Source organism: Prosopis cineraria, unplaced genomic scaffold, assembly GCF_029017545.1.
Source record: "Prosopis cineraria cultivar Desert tree isolate PC_DT_omini unplaced genomic scaffold, ASM2901754v1 PC1299, whole genome shotgun sequence".
NCBI lineage: Eukaryota > Viridiplantae > Streptophyta > Magnoliopsida > Fabales > Fabaceae > Prosopis > Prosopis cineraria.
Window position 1 is genome coordinate 15,772 of NW_026556624.1, and position 17,829 is coordinate 33,600.

Below are 17,829 nucleotides of genomic sequence, written 5' to 3' on the forward strand. Positions count from 1 at the left end.
AAAAGCTCTGATATGATACGCACTTGACAAGTATCAAAATATAGTTTTTTAATTACAAAAAATTCAATATATATTTGATATTTAAAAATCAAGGTCAACCTTTGTAGCCGATACTTTAAAGTGCATGGTTAGAGATATATTCATGTTTAATCGCCATAAGTGGTCAAAAATATCAAATATGTGTTGTAATATTTTTTAAAGTGTATGGTTAGAGATATACTCATGTTTAAAAATTTTTTAAAGTATTCTTATGTGTTTTATGAATATTTTTAACACACATCTCTATTATATTTGTACTATGCAAAGCTTTTTTCCCAAAGAATAATGTGAGCCGAAAATACACCGCTACGGAAAAAGTAAATTATAATTCCGATACAAGTTTAATTTTACATATATCCAACGATAACATCTGGCACTGGCTAACAAATAAATTGAATCAAGCATTTTGACCCAAAAAAAAAAATTGAATCAAGCATAAAGCACATAAAAAAAATTACAAAACCACCCTACCCCTAGGACAGCCATTAATGATCCGATAATGCTGTTACGAGATACCATAATTCATACCCTTCACAATGGCGGCTTTAGAAATGCCTCCTTGATTAGAAGGCGAAACCTTTATGGCTATGCGTTCGGTTTATAAATGCAAGGAGAATATGCAGAACTCCCCAACACATTCCCAAGTGCTTCCACATAAAATCTGAATATGTACATAGGCCTTGCTTATGAAAAGATCCAAAACGGCAACACTCTCCAGCTAGGCATCTCACAGTAAACCCTGTTCCTCAAAATCTCTTGCCACTGAAACATCACAACAACAAAGAGGATTAATGCAGAGTGTTAGGGCAACAAATAATAAAGCATGCATGATATATAAATCCCACCAGAACAAGAAGAAAGGAAACAACTTATGTATTTACATGTTTCAAACGTTACAATATCAAAAGAAGACCTTTTTTTTTTTTTTGCCTAGCATGTTTAGTAAAAGCCAGAGATGCAACATCTTTTACAACCCAAATATGATAGTTGCCGAATCTATAAACTTCGATCGGAGAATCAAAATTAAAGAACTTAAGCCTGTTCTTAGAACAGAACAAAAATGTGAGAAGCGTATCATGTCAGATCCTACTACTAGTAGCCAAATTCTGCAGAATTCAATGATATTAGACAAAATTCAAAAGAAAAAGCTTACCTTTAGAGGATGGAAGAACCAGAACCACCTGCATCGTAACATTGTTGGGAGGAAGCTGCAAGCGAAGAGGGTAAAGCTTTCCATTCAGAGGACTGCGAGTGCACACAATGATTCCTTCCAGCCCTGTCTCTTCCACAAACTTGCGAGTCAATTCCTCTACACCGCTGCCTTTAAAGATCAAAGAATAGCCCTGCACGCCTTCATCATCCACGTCGCCATTATCCTCTGCCACGTGGTAGTATATAGTTCGTCCCTCCATCTTCGGCGGCGAACCCACATTAGAATCAGTGGACTGCAAAACACACAAAATTCACAATTCAGATCGAACCTTCAGTCTAGACAGCCTACCCACATAAAAAAAAAAAAAAAAAGTCCCGACGAATCTCACGAGTCATACCTCCTGCCTTGAAAAGGTCGCAGCTTTGATGGATTGAGCGGACGGGGTGTTGGATTCGAAGTCCAGGGAATCCGAATGAGGCACGGGCGGAGGCGCGGGTTTCTGAACATGAATCTCGACGACGTCCACATCCCACAAGATCCAATCCTGTGTGGAAGTCCTATGGGGATATCATGAGTCACAGAGTTCCTCCAAGGCGGCAAGCCGCCATTGGCCCTGAGATAGTTCCCGTATCGGGTCTTGAGCTTGAGCTGAGATCCGTCTCTCACGGGTTCCCACTCGACGGAGGAATCGAGCCTGCGCGGCAGAGTCTGAAGCACCTTGCGACCCGTCATGCCGAGCAGGAATGGCTGGTTGGAAGCGGTGAGGTACTTGCCGTAGATGCTCTTGAGACGAATGATGTTGTCATAGCCGGGGACGTACTCGACGATCCATCGGCCGGCCTTGGAAGATCCGTTTCGGTCCTGGGCGACGGATTCCTCATCCTCGTCGGCGAGGAGGTACTTATCATGGTGGCTGCGGAGGCGCACCGCCTTGGCGTTGTGAAAGAAGTCCATGCCGGACCTGAACTTGTTGGAACTTATCTGTAATACAAAAGAAGGAAGAAACAAGAATGTTGAAAGCTTCACACTTCGGAGAGAGAAAATGAAGATGCGAATCGGGTTGGTTTGCTCATATATGAGTGGGGAGAGAAAACAAGGCGGGTGAGGAATGGCGTTGGGAACGGTAAAAGAAAGTGAGCGCGGGGTAGGATAGAGTCAGCGCCAGCCAAGCTGGGTCACACTGTACGACACGGTTGTGTGTTTATTATGACGTGCTTGGGTTTAGGCGGACGCGGTGATAGTTGGCCTAAGTTGTTATCTAATCATTAATAATAAATTAATTCATTGTTTGGTCCGAAAAAGAAATAAATTGATTCATTGATTCCTATTTTGTATTTTTTTTTAATTAGTTAGGGAGGTAATGGACGCAACATAATTGTTAGTTATAGAGCGGAGAAATGAAAAATTGGCATTTCATGTTAAATCATTAATTTTTTATTACAATAAAATAAAATAAAAGCAGAGGGAGTATTATTTAGGTAGTAATAGTATAGGTGTATGTTCGGCGTGGATAGCGATGGAAGTGATGAGTGGGGGAGGGGAGGCAGGTGAGAGTGGCGAATATGAAATGGACAATGGAGGGTGGTGGGGTCCGCGTGAGGCGGCAAAAGAAGAGCGGAAAGGCGTGAATGCCTATAACTTTCGATCTCATTTTGGGCAAGGAGCGGGTCCACTTCTTTTCTCTAATTCTCTCTATTTCTTCTCCATTTTTTTTTAAATTGTGCTGTTTTTTGTTAAAATAAATAAAAATAAATAAAAAATTTAAAGATTAAATATTTTTAATTTTATTTTATGTTTATTAAAATAAAAATTATAACTTTTTTGGTAAATAAAATTATAACATTTTTATTAAATTTGATAAGCAATTTGAATAATGTAGATTTAATATAGATAGTTTAGACTTAATATTAAAAAAGTTTATAATTTTAATATTAAATCTGTAATATCCAGAATATATTTAAATATTTAATTTATAAAAATTTAAAAAAAATTAAATCTAATTACCAATTTGAGCAGTCTAAATTTAATATAGATAATTCAAATTTACTATTAAATTTGTATTGTTCATGGAGTACTTGGATCATTGTTATCAAACTCTCAAGTTAATTTTTTAAATTTGTCATTTTTACATTTCTAACTTATAAAATTGTGTCAACTCATTATAAATTTAGACTAAATGCAAACTCGTTAACTCATTAATTTACTTTTTAAGTTTAAATTTTTTATGTTTCTAACGGAATAATATCAATTAACTTATAAATTCAAACTAAATGTAAATTTAATTAAACTTATTAGACTTGTTAATTTAGTACCAAATTAAGTGAGTTAAATATATATTATGCAAAACTCAATCATAAAAGCAGTAGGACCTATTTCAAAAGAAAATAAAACTCAAATCAAAAGGTAATATTAATATAAAACAAGAAATAATACTAAAAATAAGTTGTCTTATTTTAAAATTTTTACATTGAGTATGATAATTTATTCATATAGATGAATTTAATTTCAATAATTTATATTTAAAATATATTTAAATTAAATTATGATCATATTTTATATTTTAATTATCTAATTATATATTTTAATGACTATTTATTAATAGAGGTAGGAGATTTTTATGAATTTATGAACCAAGGAAATCTCTTAAAAACATTTTATATCAAGGAAGTGAGGGAGCATTCATAAAACAAGTAATAATAGATTAGAAAGGGAAGGAAATGACAAACAAGTACCTCATAAAAAAAATTAATTCCAAATAAATATTTTTAAAAATTTTAAAACTGAAATAAAAAAAACAGAGAGAGAAGCACAAAAGTTGAGAAGTTCAATTGTGAAAAAAATTTTAATTTAAGGTTAATATTTTTATAAGATTTTTATTTATCATTCTGCTTTAGAAAAAGATATTAAAGAGCCACGCTATTGGGTGAGGTGGCGTGGCTTGTTCGCGTTGGAGACATATGGTGCGAGAAGGGAAATCAAATCCAAACGCTATAATCGTTAAAAAGGATCAACAAGAAGGCTCCCAAGGGTGTTAATACGCCAAACTTGCAACGAGACTTTTGCTCCTATGATTGTGACCAAAAGCATGACCCACTCTAAATTAAAAAAAAAAAAAGGGTTTCAATTTTCAAGCTTCCCTCTTTTTAACAATTTTTATGTCTCAAAATTTCACCAATCCTTTCTCTTGTTTTATATTTTTTCCTTAAAAAAATCTCGTTACTCCCTACTTTAACGACAAGACTTTGCATTCTCTCACGTCTCCCATATCAAAAGAAGTCTCGCATCAAAGTTTGAATAATTTGATTTTCTAATGTTAACGCGTCTTTAATTTAAAGTGAAAACCAATGTCACAAGCAATAAAAATCTGCATGCCATTTCTTTTTCCCATTCACTTTTTCCAATCTGATTTAATTACTTTCAATCTATTTTATACATATTTCACTTTAAAATGCTTGGATTTAAACTTAAAGCATTCCATAAACTTCAATTTACAAGACATATAGAAATAAAAAATTGCACTACAAGAACATGTTTAATTGGTTGTTTTTGCAAGATATATATATCCTTATTTTTACAAATTTTAATAAATAAGTTGCTTATAACTTGTATATTAATATAATGCAGCTTATGTATTTCAATATATAAACATATAGACACATCCATACATATCACGCCAAGTTTAAAATACTACATGTATATTTATTTATTTAAAATCCTTGGTCACCCCATCAATCACACTCCCTTTCATTCATGTATTCATTAATTTATTTTTTAATTTTTAATTTGCGCGACCAAGCAAGTATTGTTGAAGAGGCACGTTGTTATTCAGATAGTCGAATGAATTCACAAGGAAACTAGTCATTATAAACCGATCATATTTGCAAGAAATAGCATCATAATTGTTGCAAATTATTGAGCTATTTCATGGAGCCAAGCTTGATTAGTGCTTTTTTTTTTTCAACTTTTCTTTTGCCAACAAGCCTGATTAGTGCGTTTAGTGCGGCCTTAAACTTTGACTTCTACCATCTATGGAGTCTTTTTCCCTTGGCCAAGCAATTAAAGTTTGAACCTTGCTTTCCTTAATTAAGAAATCTTAACTATTATTATGAATTTAATTTTCGTAATCTTTAGCCTTTAACGTAATCAATAAACCGTAATTTCGATTCAGTTCGTCCAAACCAATTCAGCTCCAAAATCAACTTCGCTTAAGCAAATTATTTTTTGTCCCAGAAAGTAACATGGCAAAAACAATGAACAAATTAAAGCATGGTCACGTACCTGCAACTTAGAATTCCGTCTCGGCGAGGAAGCCAAGGAGAAAACCGACATTGGCGACGACGGTTCCGAACCGAAATTCTCATCGGAAACAGAGGACGACAAGACACTCTCGGAAAACGAATATTCCAGCGCCTCCGGCAATTCGACCGCCTCCACATCCCACAGAACCCAATTGCTCGTCGACGAGTAGCTATGGGGTTCATCGTGCGTGACGGAGTTCCTCCACGGCCGCGTCCCGCCGTTGCCCCTCAAATACTTCCCACACCAACTCCTCAGCCTCACCTGAAATCCATCTCTTATCGGCTGCCACTCGAACTTCCAATCCGAATCCGTCTCGAAATCGCTCTGAACAACTCTCTCTCCGGTCATCCCCAACAGAAAAGGCCTGTCCGTGGCCGTCAAGTACCGACCATGACAGCTCTTGAGCCGCACAACGTGGGTCTTCCCTTCCACTAATTCCACGACCCATTTGGCCCTCCTGGACGACCCGTTTCTACTCTGCCGGACCTTTTCACGACCGTCGTCCGCGACAAGGTACTTGTCAAGATGGCTGCGAAGCTTGACAGCGCTGGCTTTGGCGAAAAGCTCCATAGTTAAATCAAGACTTACAAGGAAAGCTCTATAAGTTTACGAAGTGGTGACGAAGTTATTATAATGATGAGATTAGTAATGGAAGAGAGAAAATCAGTGAAAGGGTTAAATATGGCGGGGCGTGATTTGGAGGTATTGGTAATGAATGAAGATTGAATGGTTTTCTTAATGGAGACGATTTGGATGGGAAACGCAGGTCAAGAGGGTGAAGGTTCGGGGCAGTACAAATGTTAGAGACAGAGGAAAAGATGGGGAAGGGTCTGCGTTGAAACTTGAAAAAATCAAAGTCTGGAACTAAAACTGGCGACGGAGGAATGAGACTGCCAATCCCTGGTAACCAGGTTAAGTTAATTTTTAACTGGAAACGGTTTTTGTACTGCGGCGTGCTTGTGCAGGCATGCTCCAAGCCTTCAACATGTTTTTTTAAGGGGGCAAAAAGGATAATGAAGAGAAAAACGTCTTTTTATATATATATATATATATATATAAATATATATAAAAAGAAGCAAAATCCAAATCAAAGAGACAGGGACGCATTTTTCCCAAACAGTGCGGTGAACTAGTGTTTTAGTGTGTGTTGAGAAATTTAGATAGGCTCGGTATATCACATATCACGTTATTCATAATCCATCAACTAAAAACATAATATTCAAATAACATTAAATATAAATTAATTATGATATTAATAATAGTGAAGATAGAAAAAACAAAAAATTAAATAGGTGTTCTATGATAAAAATAAAATTATTGAAAATAATGACACATAAAATTTTATTTAATAGAATTGATATAATTTTAATAAATGAATTATGAATGATGTAATACACTGGATATAACTAAAAATTTCTTGTGTGTGTTTGGGAACTCATCCTCAAGACATATTTATCTACTGCTTTAGTTAAATTTTTAGATATAATTTCCTGATTTTTACTAATTTGTTTTGTAGTAATTGTTTCTCTCAAATTGAATTCAATGGGATAACTAAATTGAGGTAAATTCCGCTTTTCTAATTCTTTTATTATTTCTCCCAAACTCATCTTTGCTAAATCTCTTAAATTCAAACTTTATACATGTATGTATGTATGTATGTATTTGAATTAGAAGAGCAGGTAAGTACTAATGGCCTAAATTATTAGATAGCTAGATTGAACTTCCCACTTACAACAAGCTTAGCCACAAAGGCCACTGACCTTTAACATTAAAAAAATATACCAGCTTAACTAAAAGGTAATTTCAATTTTCTGGCAAATAAAAAGTCAAACAAACAAATCATGATGAAGTTATTGAAAAATAACTTGGAAAAAGTATGATTAATTAGAGCGACAGCCTGTAATTAGTTTTGATTGGGGTGTAGCTTGTTGATACATTTCCAAAATAATCCCCTTATTTCCCCCTTCTTTTCTCTTCCAGAAGTCGTGCGGGCATGATGCATGCTAGCTAGCGGAGCTAAAAATGGTTTTTGTAGAGTCATTGTGCTAAGTAATGATTGACTAAGGTTCTTGGCTTAGCACGTGCTAACGGTTCTTGTTAATCATGCTTCTTTAGGACTGTTGTTTCTATGTTGTTCTACTATGCTTCTTATTATCGTTTGTCTTTATTTCTCTGTCTGTATGTTTATGAAGGTTTCGTGTATCCTTCTTCTCTGTGCAATGAATATATTGGAGTATTTTAGTTCATTGGTTTTATAGGAATTGGACCATTTAATTTTTATACATGTATGATCCACAAAAATGAAACTCATTGCTTTATTTCCATGTCCATCTACTTCAATATAATGCGTCCCCAGTGCAATAATGCTGTTTTCAATAATTAAGGACAATAATGCATCTTAAAATTAGCCATATTAAATTTAATTTATTACTTTTTTTATCTAAAATTATAATACACTTTTAAATAAAATCTCATATTAATAAATCTCATTAAATACACTTAAAAATATTATCTTTTTTAAAAAAATATAAACTTTTAAAAATGTTCATCATTTAATATTTCAAAAAGAGAATTGATAAAAATTAATTATAAAAAAAATAAATTTAAAATTGATGTATTTAATAAAATCTTAATATACTTAAAATATTTTATATTTTGGGATGAAAATCTCTTTTTAAAACTATCTTGTAATTTAATACGGAGGGAGTATATAATAATCAATGTTGAGATGGAGGGAGTATGTAATAATCAATGTTGAGACTTTGGGAGGTGTGCAAGTGAATTACTAGTAACATAGGCTTGAATTATTAATGCATGGAATATCAAATTCATTCTAGAAGTGAGCTTCGAAAATAATAATATTTTGAAGAGGAAAAATGGAAGCGTGTCTTTCGGGGGAAAGCTGACTGGGAAAGCATCTTCGGTTCGACTTGAATTTCCTTCTACGTTTCTTATTATTAAAGTACTGCGAAACAGAGCATAGTGTCACGGGGCTAGTGACAATAGGTATATGTATTCGGCGATGGCATTATTTTAAACAAGTCACAATTTTCTAAAGACAAATGCTTGTAGAATTGTTTAAAATTAAAATACAATAAAGTGTTGGATAACTCTTGTGTTGGCGTACGACAAAAAAAGTAGAACAACTTAACCTTATATCTTAACTTTAGTAAAACAAGGGTCATGCTGCTGCATGGGACTTGAAATAAGTGGCACCATTCACAACTTGAAGCCTATTTGAGTAACCCTCACAATATATACAAGTTACATTTGAAATGTATTTTTATTAAATTCAATAAATAATTGAATCTTCTAAATGTACTTTTAACATATATAAATTGAAATCCAAATGGGTATTTACAAATACGCCAACTCCACACGCTCATAATTTTTTTATATGTATTTTGATACTAAATAGTATATAAGATTCTCTCTTTGTGTGTTTTTTTAATCATATATGTACTTGGCTTAAAATCAAACGTTATTGGGTTTAATTAGAAATAATTTTTTCAAAAAAAAAATCCGTTGAAATGGACTCAAAACACGATATCCTGTATTCAGTGGTTATAGTCCCTTTCAAAAATTTCAAGGCCTGGTGGTAAATTATTTTTTCTCTTAATTATATTATGCACTTCCAAAAAGTTTATTTGGAGCCCCAAAAAGGGCCGGGTGAAATGGAGCCCATAAGTTTTTTCGATAAGTAAACGAAGCCCATAAATTGGAAACGAGCGATGAGAGTGGAGCCCGATTGTAAGCTCAGCTCACTAAGAAAAGTCAAATCATAATGTTAAAGCAGCGAGCTCCCACCCATAAATGGGACGACGGTGATGGGAGCCTCCCGCCTTTCAAGACATTCTTTTCGCACGGTGTAGTTATATATATATATATATATATATTATATATTAAGTTTATATAATTTTAATTTATTTTGTTTTATTTTAATTGTTAAGAGATAAATAAATCATCTCTTCTGACCTTTTTTAGTTTCTGTAATAAATATTCACATGGACAAAAACAATGAACACACAAATCATTGAATAATTGTTTGCCATAAAAAAGCTTTAAAAATCGGATTGAATAGATTCGACTATCTATTGGAGTTGTTAACAGCTTAATTTTAATTATTTTTTTAATTAATTTTTTTTTCCACAGTTGAGTTGAGAATAGGTTAAAGTTGGGCTGTTATTAAACTAAAAATTAAAATTAAAAAAGAAGCCAAAACAATTTTTAGAAAATCAGACATGCCTAAACATAATATAAAAAATTTGAAAAACCAGAAAATTTCAAAAAATTAGATTCCTATTAAAGCCAACCTCATTTTTAGATATTTAAATATGATTTAACAACATTTTCATATGATGAATCAATGTCGAAATCAATATTGTAAAATTTATCCTCATATATCACCTGCATAAACCTAGCCAACTTATTAACAACTAATGCCGGCCAAAAAAAAAAAACTCTATTAACAACTGTGGATATGGAAAGATGGATAATTGAAACGTTTTATTTTACAATTTTTATAAAATAATAGGTTTGCTTTACAAGAATGGATAACTGAGATTATAAAATTTTAATAAAAAATAAGATATTAGAGGACAGAGTAAGAAAGATTAATTAAATTTTTAACTATACTCCTTTATTTTTTATAAATTAAATTCATTGAAATCTTTCATCTTTTGTTCTGAACACATCATGTCTTCGCTCCGCGATTAATTCAACGTGTGTGTCTGCATGAGTGAGAATTACCAAATGGGACATAAGATGGTGGCAATCATCCAAAAGACCAAAACGTAATTGCCCGTTGAAAACGTAATGCCTTGTTTGGTTTCCATATATATATATATATATATATGAAGGGGTATTTGTCAGTTTAAAAGCAGTGTAATTAAGAGAGAAACATATTTTAAATATGAAAGCTGTATGATTCCACAAATGAGCCGACCATCATTAAAGAGGAAGACTTCCAAATTCACAGGTCAGCTACCACATCCTTGCCATATCATTACAGTCAACATTGGTACAGAAATATGTTTGGTAAAATAACTTGTTTATTACCATCTGTAGCAAAATTACTCATTGTTAACCGACCAAAACTCAAAGTTTAATATTTAAATACTAAAATATAATAGTTGACAAAATATTGATTCAGTAGGTAAGAATTTCATGTATAATTTACAAAATCATGAAATCAAATTTAATAATTTTGTTCGTTGGCAACATGTAAATGCACCTTTTTCAAGTATAAGACCATGTAAAAATTATGTGAAAAGGCAAAATCAAGACAAAAGTTACAGGTTTGTTGCACCCTAGTGGTGAATGATTAGCCATTCGAATATCTAAATCGCCACAAGATATTTTGAGGACAAGCAAATCAATACATATATTTATTTTTTTGAACACATGATGAAAGGTGATTGTCTGAACTTTTATGATAATCTCTTTGATAATTTTTATGAGGCGATGTTTTTCAGAAAAGTTGTCCTAAATGGATGATAAAGCTTATGTAGAGTTAAAGTATACATTAGTTTGGTGAATTTAACACTCCAACCAAAAAATATAACCCAATAAAATATACCTATGAGTTCAGTTACTATATTAGGGTGATACTTAAAATATTTGAGAAGTCCCTTAATTTAACTCCACAAGTAACAATTTCAAAAGATGCTAACTAAGCTATCAATATCAAAATTTCAAAAGATTGGATTGGGCCAGCCTGCCAGATAAAACGGGCTGAAAAATTCAATTTAACCCATTGTCTAGCGAGCTAGTCAAGCCCGCAAAAAAATTATTATTTTTTTAATAATTTAAAATTTATACAATATAAATATATATATTTATTTCATATTTTAAAGCAAATTAGCAATTAAAAAACTTGTAAATAAATAAAATAAATATAGAATTCAACCAAGCAAATTCATTTTGCCAGATTTTTACCATTAATCATCTTCTCACCTAGGTGTGCTATCTTTATCGCTAAGAAAGAAAATTTGAATATAAACCCATATTATTTTTCTTAGTGAATTCATATTTATAATTTTAATTAATAGATCTTATGAGATTAATAAATATATATATTCAAAATATTTTTATAAAAACTAATAAATCATCTTCATAAACTATAACAAAAATTTTATTTGCAAATTATAAAAAAAATTTACACTATATTTTAAATGTAAAGAACATATTTGAAAGTCATAAATTACATATTTAAGAGATATTATCATTATTATAGATTTATAAAAAGATATAATATAATTAAAAAATAAAAAATTATATTTTAAAAAATATGCTAACCCGCGAACTAGCTCGTTTAGCCCACGGGCTAGCTCGTTTTAGCTCGCTATTTTTGTGGGTTGGGCTAACCCAGCTCGTTTTTAAAAACGAGTCAATTTTTTTAACCTAACCCGTCAAATTGTGCAGGTTAAACGGGCTAGCCCGTGGGCTCAACCTGTTTTCCTGGTTCTATTTATAATAGATACACATATTTTGATTTGTAGATGATCTTAAATATCTATAAATACTTTTTAAATTTAGAAGCATGTCTTAATTTTAGTGAGTGTTTAGGACCCCACTTTTAAATTTGTTGTAAGAGAAAATAATATACTTGCAAAGTAAGTCCAACAAATTGGAGTTCCTACAACCTGGTTCAATTTGATTTGATTAAATGAATTAAAATATACTCTCTTCATTAAAAAATATAAGATATTTTTTAAGGAGTTAGATGTTGAATTGGATGTTAAAAAATATAAGGCCTTTTTAGTCTTTTAAAGTATAATTATTGTCTGTTTTAAAAAAGTACCCCTATTGATAATGACTTTATAATTATTATAGGTTGTTTAATAAAAATAAATATAAAAAAGATAAAATTAGTTGAAAAGTAGATAGCTATTTTATTGAAAGTGAAATTCAAACTAAAATATTTTATATTTTTAAATAAAAAAATACATGCATCTATATTTAAATTTTATGAGTTTCTATGCTCTCCAAAAGGGAGGGGGGGATTTTATAGATGAGTTGAAATAAGAGGTTCTAAGCTCATCATCAAAAAAATATAAATATAATAATTTCTGCATTAACTCATGACTGAAAGTCAAAAGCATGTGATTAGCTCATCAATTAGATGTTGAAGTAGTTCTTCAGCATTATCGTTGTATGAAATATAAAGCTTACCTTTGTACTTCTCTTTTTTTTTTTTTAACTCTCTTAATTAAAAATGTAAAATATTTTTTTAAGAGTTAAATATTAAAAAATATAAAATATTTTTAATGTTTTACTTTACTGAGATATACAATTATATTAAATAAATACTCCAACCAATCTAAAATATAAACAACTTTTGATAATAATATATACTCTCTTCATTTAAAATTATAAAATATTTTTTGAGTGATTGGATGTCAAAAAATATAAAATATTTTGAGTTTGTTAATGTGTAATTATTACCTTTTTTTTTAAAGTATCCTTATTAAATAAATTATTTTATATTTATTTCAAAGTGAAACATATATTAAATAGAGATAAATCTGAAAAGATAGAATTAGTTTAAAAATAAATAATTATTTTACTGAGACAAAATTCAATTAAAAATACCATACATTTTTTAACGAAAAAAGTATATCAATATAATCCTTATTATCATAAAAATATATACTGTTTTTTTCATTTTACCTTCAGTTTCAAATTATAATGGATGAGTTGAGAAGAAGATTATAAATTCATAGATGTGAGAATCCAAATTTATAATAGAAGGCAAAAATATAATTTTTTTTATAAATGCTAAGTTATTTATATTTTGATCAAACTTAATTCAAAGAAAATATTTATATTTTGAATTGAAAATAAGATGGGGCTATTACAGATATAACTTATAGAACCAAATCAAACAAATAGCTTAACATTTATTATATTTTATATCATAACTTATTTATTATATTTGTAAATAATATACCATTATATATGAATGATAAACTTTTTATAAATTTTTAATATTTTAATGATAAATTTTTTATATATATTAATGATAAATATCTTGTATATTTATATGAACTGATTATACTTTTAAATTTTTAAAAATTTAATCCATATTTTTTAGATACAAAACTTTTTTAGTCAGTGAGCTAATTTATCCAAAATATATCAAAAGTATCCCTCCAATCTTATATATTAGTCACCTTTTTAAAATATAATACGATTCAATTTATAAATTATTAGTTAATGAAATTGTCTTATTTTAAATTAAAATTCTCAAATTATTTTTGAAGGATAAGAAGAAATTTAAAAAATAATAGTATATTGTTTATTTAGTTTTTATTTTTTACTTAAACATTATATTTAAAATTTTATTTATTTATATTTATTATATTTTATTGTATTAATATTGATAAAATTAATAAAAATAATTTATAAATAAAATTGAATGAAGTATTTATGAAATATCCAGGAGAACGCCATTGAAAATAACATTACCTCGCTTGACGGGAAACAATAATCCTTGGGCCGTTGAGCGAGTGATGGAATAAATAAAAAAAAAATAGTAGAGAAGTCATCTCATCAGTCATAATGTAGGGCTCCCAGGTCTCTCTTATGAAGCGGCCCCTCCTGAGAGTTTTTTGTCTTCAGTCTTCGCCTCTCTGCTGCACGTGAGTCTCTCTCTCTCTCTCTCTCTCTCTCTGTGCTTTCAAACTCACCCTCCCTCTCCCATTGCCTACATCTTTCACGATTCAGATCTTAGCTCATTCATGATTCCTCCCACCTCTACTCACTCTCCTCCATGCCTCCTCCTTCACTCTCTCCCTTCTTCGCTCTCTGCCTCCTCCTCTCCTTCCTCTCCCATCTAGCTTCTCCTCATCCTTGCTCTTCCCACCCCCACACTTCCTCTCCCTGCCCTCCTTTCCGTTCAATCCCTCCTTTTCCTTTCTCTTTCTCACTTGGCTGTGGCCACCCTTCCTTCCAAATCAACTGCTCTACTCCTCATTCCCTCATCTCCATCAACAACTTCACTTTCTCCGTTCTTCGCTATAACCCCAATTCCTCTTCTCTCACCCTCTTGCCTAATCTCCAACCTACAAGCTCCGCCGCCCCCGCCTACACAAATTGCTCCACTCCTCACTATCTTTCCCTTCTCAATCGCTCTCTTGATCTCTCTGGCTCGCCTTTCAGAATCTCCGATGCTTTCTGTTCCCGCATCTCTAATCTCCAAGCTTGCTCGCCTCCCCCTCTCCCAAACTGTAGCCACTGTCCTTGGGAATGTAGTCTCATCAAGAACCGGCTCACGTCCTCCGTGACTGTGGATCTGTCCATCATTCCGTTTCAGACTTGGAGAATCGCTGCCAGAGTGACGTTTTAGGGTATCTTGACGACATACTTGCTCGAGGGATCGACGTCGAGTGGGATGAAGCTCAAGATCCTTACTTTTCAAGCTGCAGAAACTGCAACGCCACCAAGGGAGTTTGTGGATTCAATTCATCCGACCCGCATGACCATTTTATGTGCATTCGGCCCGAATCCGAATCTAGTTTCACGCCTGCTTGGATTCAGAGGGTGAATCCCAAGCGTAACGCAGTTTTGTCCCTTGTAATCCCCTTAATGTTGTTGTTTCTTTTTGTTTCTATCGCTGTTGCAATTTTCCGCTCGAGGAGATTCAAGTCATCGAGGACAGAGGAGGACCCGACAATCCTTTTTCTTCACAACCAGCGCTCCGCGAGTCTTCTTCCTCCTGTCTTCACCTACGAGGAATTGGAGGCGGCCACTAATCGGTTCGACCCGAAACGCAAAATTGGCGATGGCGGGTTCGGGTCGGTGTTCCTGGGTCAACTCTACGATGGCAGAATCGTCGCCGTGAAATACCTCCACAAGCACCACGCTGAGGCCGCCGCGGGACGAGCCTTTTCCACCAAGTCTTTCTGCAACGAAATTTTGATTCTTTCTTCCATCGACCACCCGAATCTAGTCAAGCTTCATGGGTATTGCAGTGACCCGAGAGGATTGCTTCTGGTCTACGACTACGTCACCAACGGAACTCTCGCAGATCATCTTCATGGCCCCAAGATTTCATTCCGAAAAGGGTCTCTGACGTGGCAAGTGAGGATCGATATTGCTCTACAAACGGCATTAGCCATGGAGTATCTTCACTGCTCTGTTGTGCCGCCCATAGTTCATAGAGACATCACTTCGTCCAACATCTTCGTAGAGAAAGACATGAGGATTAAAGTTGGAGACTTTGGACTGTCTAGGTTGTTGGTTGTGCAGGATACGTCATCGTCGTCAACTGGGTTTGTCTGGACGGGGCCCCAAGGTACACCCGGTTACCTGGATCCGGATTACCACCGGTCGTTTCGGTTAACGGAGAAGAGCGACGTATATAGCTTCGGAGTGGTGCTGTTGGAGCTGATTTCCGGGTTAAAGCCAGTGGACCAGAGCAGGGACAAGCGGGAAATCGCGTTGGCCGATCTGGTGGTCTCGAGAATCCATATGGGTCAACTGGATCAAGTAGTGGATCCGTTTCTGGCGAAGGACGAGGAAGCGATGGACACCGTCACGGCGGTGGCGGAGCTGGCATTCCGTTGTGTGGCGGCGGACAAGGACGACCGTCCTGATTCGAAAGAAGTGGTGGAGGAGCTGAAGCGGGTACGGATCCGGTCACGGGCGGGGCTCAGATCGACGTCGATTTCCCACGCAGGTGCTGAGGTGGCAAAGAACTATGAAGTGAAGGGCTCTGGATTGTGAGATGGATGGGCCAAAATAGTGAAATGCACTGTGGAGTTTGACCATCTCAGTTCGCCTTTGTCGACTAGTCAAATGGGCACCACGAGGACGATAATTCCACGTTGGACTTACTCGCACGGGGGTTTTGTTTCGTTGGAGGAACGTGTCAGTGACGCCTCCGTACGAGTTTTAAATTTGCACCAGAGCCTTCTGCAAACTACTTCTGCTGATGTCATCTCAGAATATTTGAGTAAAATATCAAGCACATTTCTTGTCACTGATAAGGTGCCGTTTAGATTGAACCCTTTTTTCGTTGGCAATTTGTAAATTAATATGCGAGTTTAACCCTTTCCTGAACTTTCCAAATCTTGGAATTTATGAAAAGGAAAAACTAGTCTTCTTCAATCTTCTTTAGAAGTGATTTTTACTAATTTTATTGATATCAATGCCAAAAAAGAAAAAAATATATAAAAAATGAGTGTTAAATTTTAAATCTGTTTTTATATAACAAATTAAAAAAAAATTATCTTTTTTTTTTCACTGAAGACTAATTTTTAAAATATTTTTAAATAATACTTAAAAAAATTATATCATGAAGTAAACTTTTTAAAATGTGCGGAGGAGTACATATATTCTATAATCGTGCAACTCTGACCACCATTTCGTTATTTACGTAACTCGTGTCCTGTTCAGCAAATCTCGTCTTTAAAAAGTTCTCAGAGATTGTGGTACTTGACTATTTCGCCCGCAAAGAGGCTGGGGAAAAGCAAAGTGTTGGAGTTGGTACTGGTCAGCATTTCGGTAAGCCATTGGCAACGCAACTTCATGAGTTCATGGCGTGTGAACAAAGCAAAGAAGATATCTATCTCCATGACTTTCCCGTGATTTGCGCTCAGAAAATGACCCGACAGGGCTGCCATGTGTCAAAGTCAACAAGAAGCACACGGCACTGCACATGCTACAAGGTTTCACGGCCTCCAAAGATGCAAAAAAGCTACACCTTTTTTATCTTTTTCCTAATTAATATTTACACACCACTCCTCTTCTTTTCTGCAACGATAGTTGCACTTTGCTAAACACAAACTTACTACTCAACAAGAATGGTTCATTTCAAGGAAGCCGATTGTTCCTTCATTAGAAGTATGCACCCTCCAAAGCCCTGACCCTTTCGTTTGCTTTGCCGGCTTCTGGCCTGTTCTCTAACTCGTATGCTCTCTCTGGTACAACATTTGAACAGTAACGATGATAATTAACAATAACAATAATCATGGTTTAGAACAGCCATTTGAGAAAGGCTCTCCACTCTAGATAAGGCAAAGTGGCACACTGTACCAGCAAGCGCCACAAGAATGGAACTCCTTCCCTCTTCTTGATTTTCTCCTCAATCACTTCGATTGCTGCATTTTAGTTATCATAGTCAAAATTAACTGCAAGGTTTGAACTTTGAATTACAGCGGAGTTCGAGATCATACCCTTCATAGTTTCTCCGGCGTTCAGTAACATCATGTACCAAACTTCATTGAACACTTCAAGTTGTTCATCTGACGCTCCAATCATCTTTATATGACAAAGGACTTGGTATTGTCAGAGAGGAAATAGGCTAAAACTAAACTGAAGCATCAGTAGATTCT

At 33.8% G+C, this 17,829-nt stretch overlaps 1 protein-coding gene and 1 pseudogene across 1 annotated transcript; one reads left to right on the plus strand and one right to left on the minus strand.

Annotated features, from left to right (window-relative positions):
- Nucleotides 1-346: 346 nt before the first annotated feature.
- Nucleotides 347-6,413, minus strand: LOC129299792 (uncharacterized; annotated as a pseudogene).
- A 7,815-nt stretch (nucleotides 6,414-14,228) lies between these two features.
- Nucleotides 14,229-16,475, plus strand: LOC129299787 (LEAF RUST 10 DISEASE-RESISTANCE LOCUS RECEPTOR-LIKE PROTEIN KINASE-like 1.5). The gene is given in 2 exon segments (XM_054938259.1): nucleotides 14,229-14,754; nucleotides 14,757-16,475. Coding segments are annotated over 2 exon segments (1,953 nt in total). The 5' UTR covers nucleotides 14,229-14,264; the 3' UTR covers nucleotides 16,220-16,475.
- The last annotated feature ends 1,354 nt before the right edge of the window (nucleotides 16,476-17,829 follow it).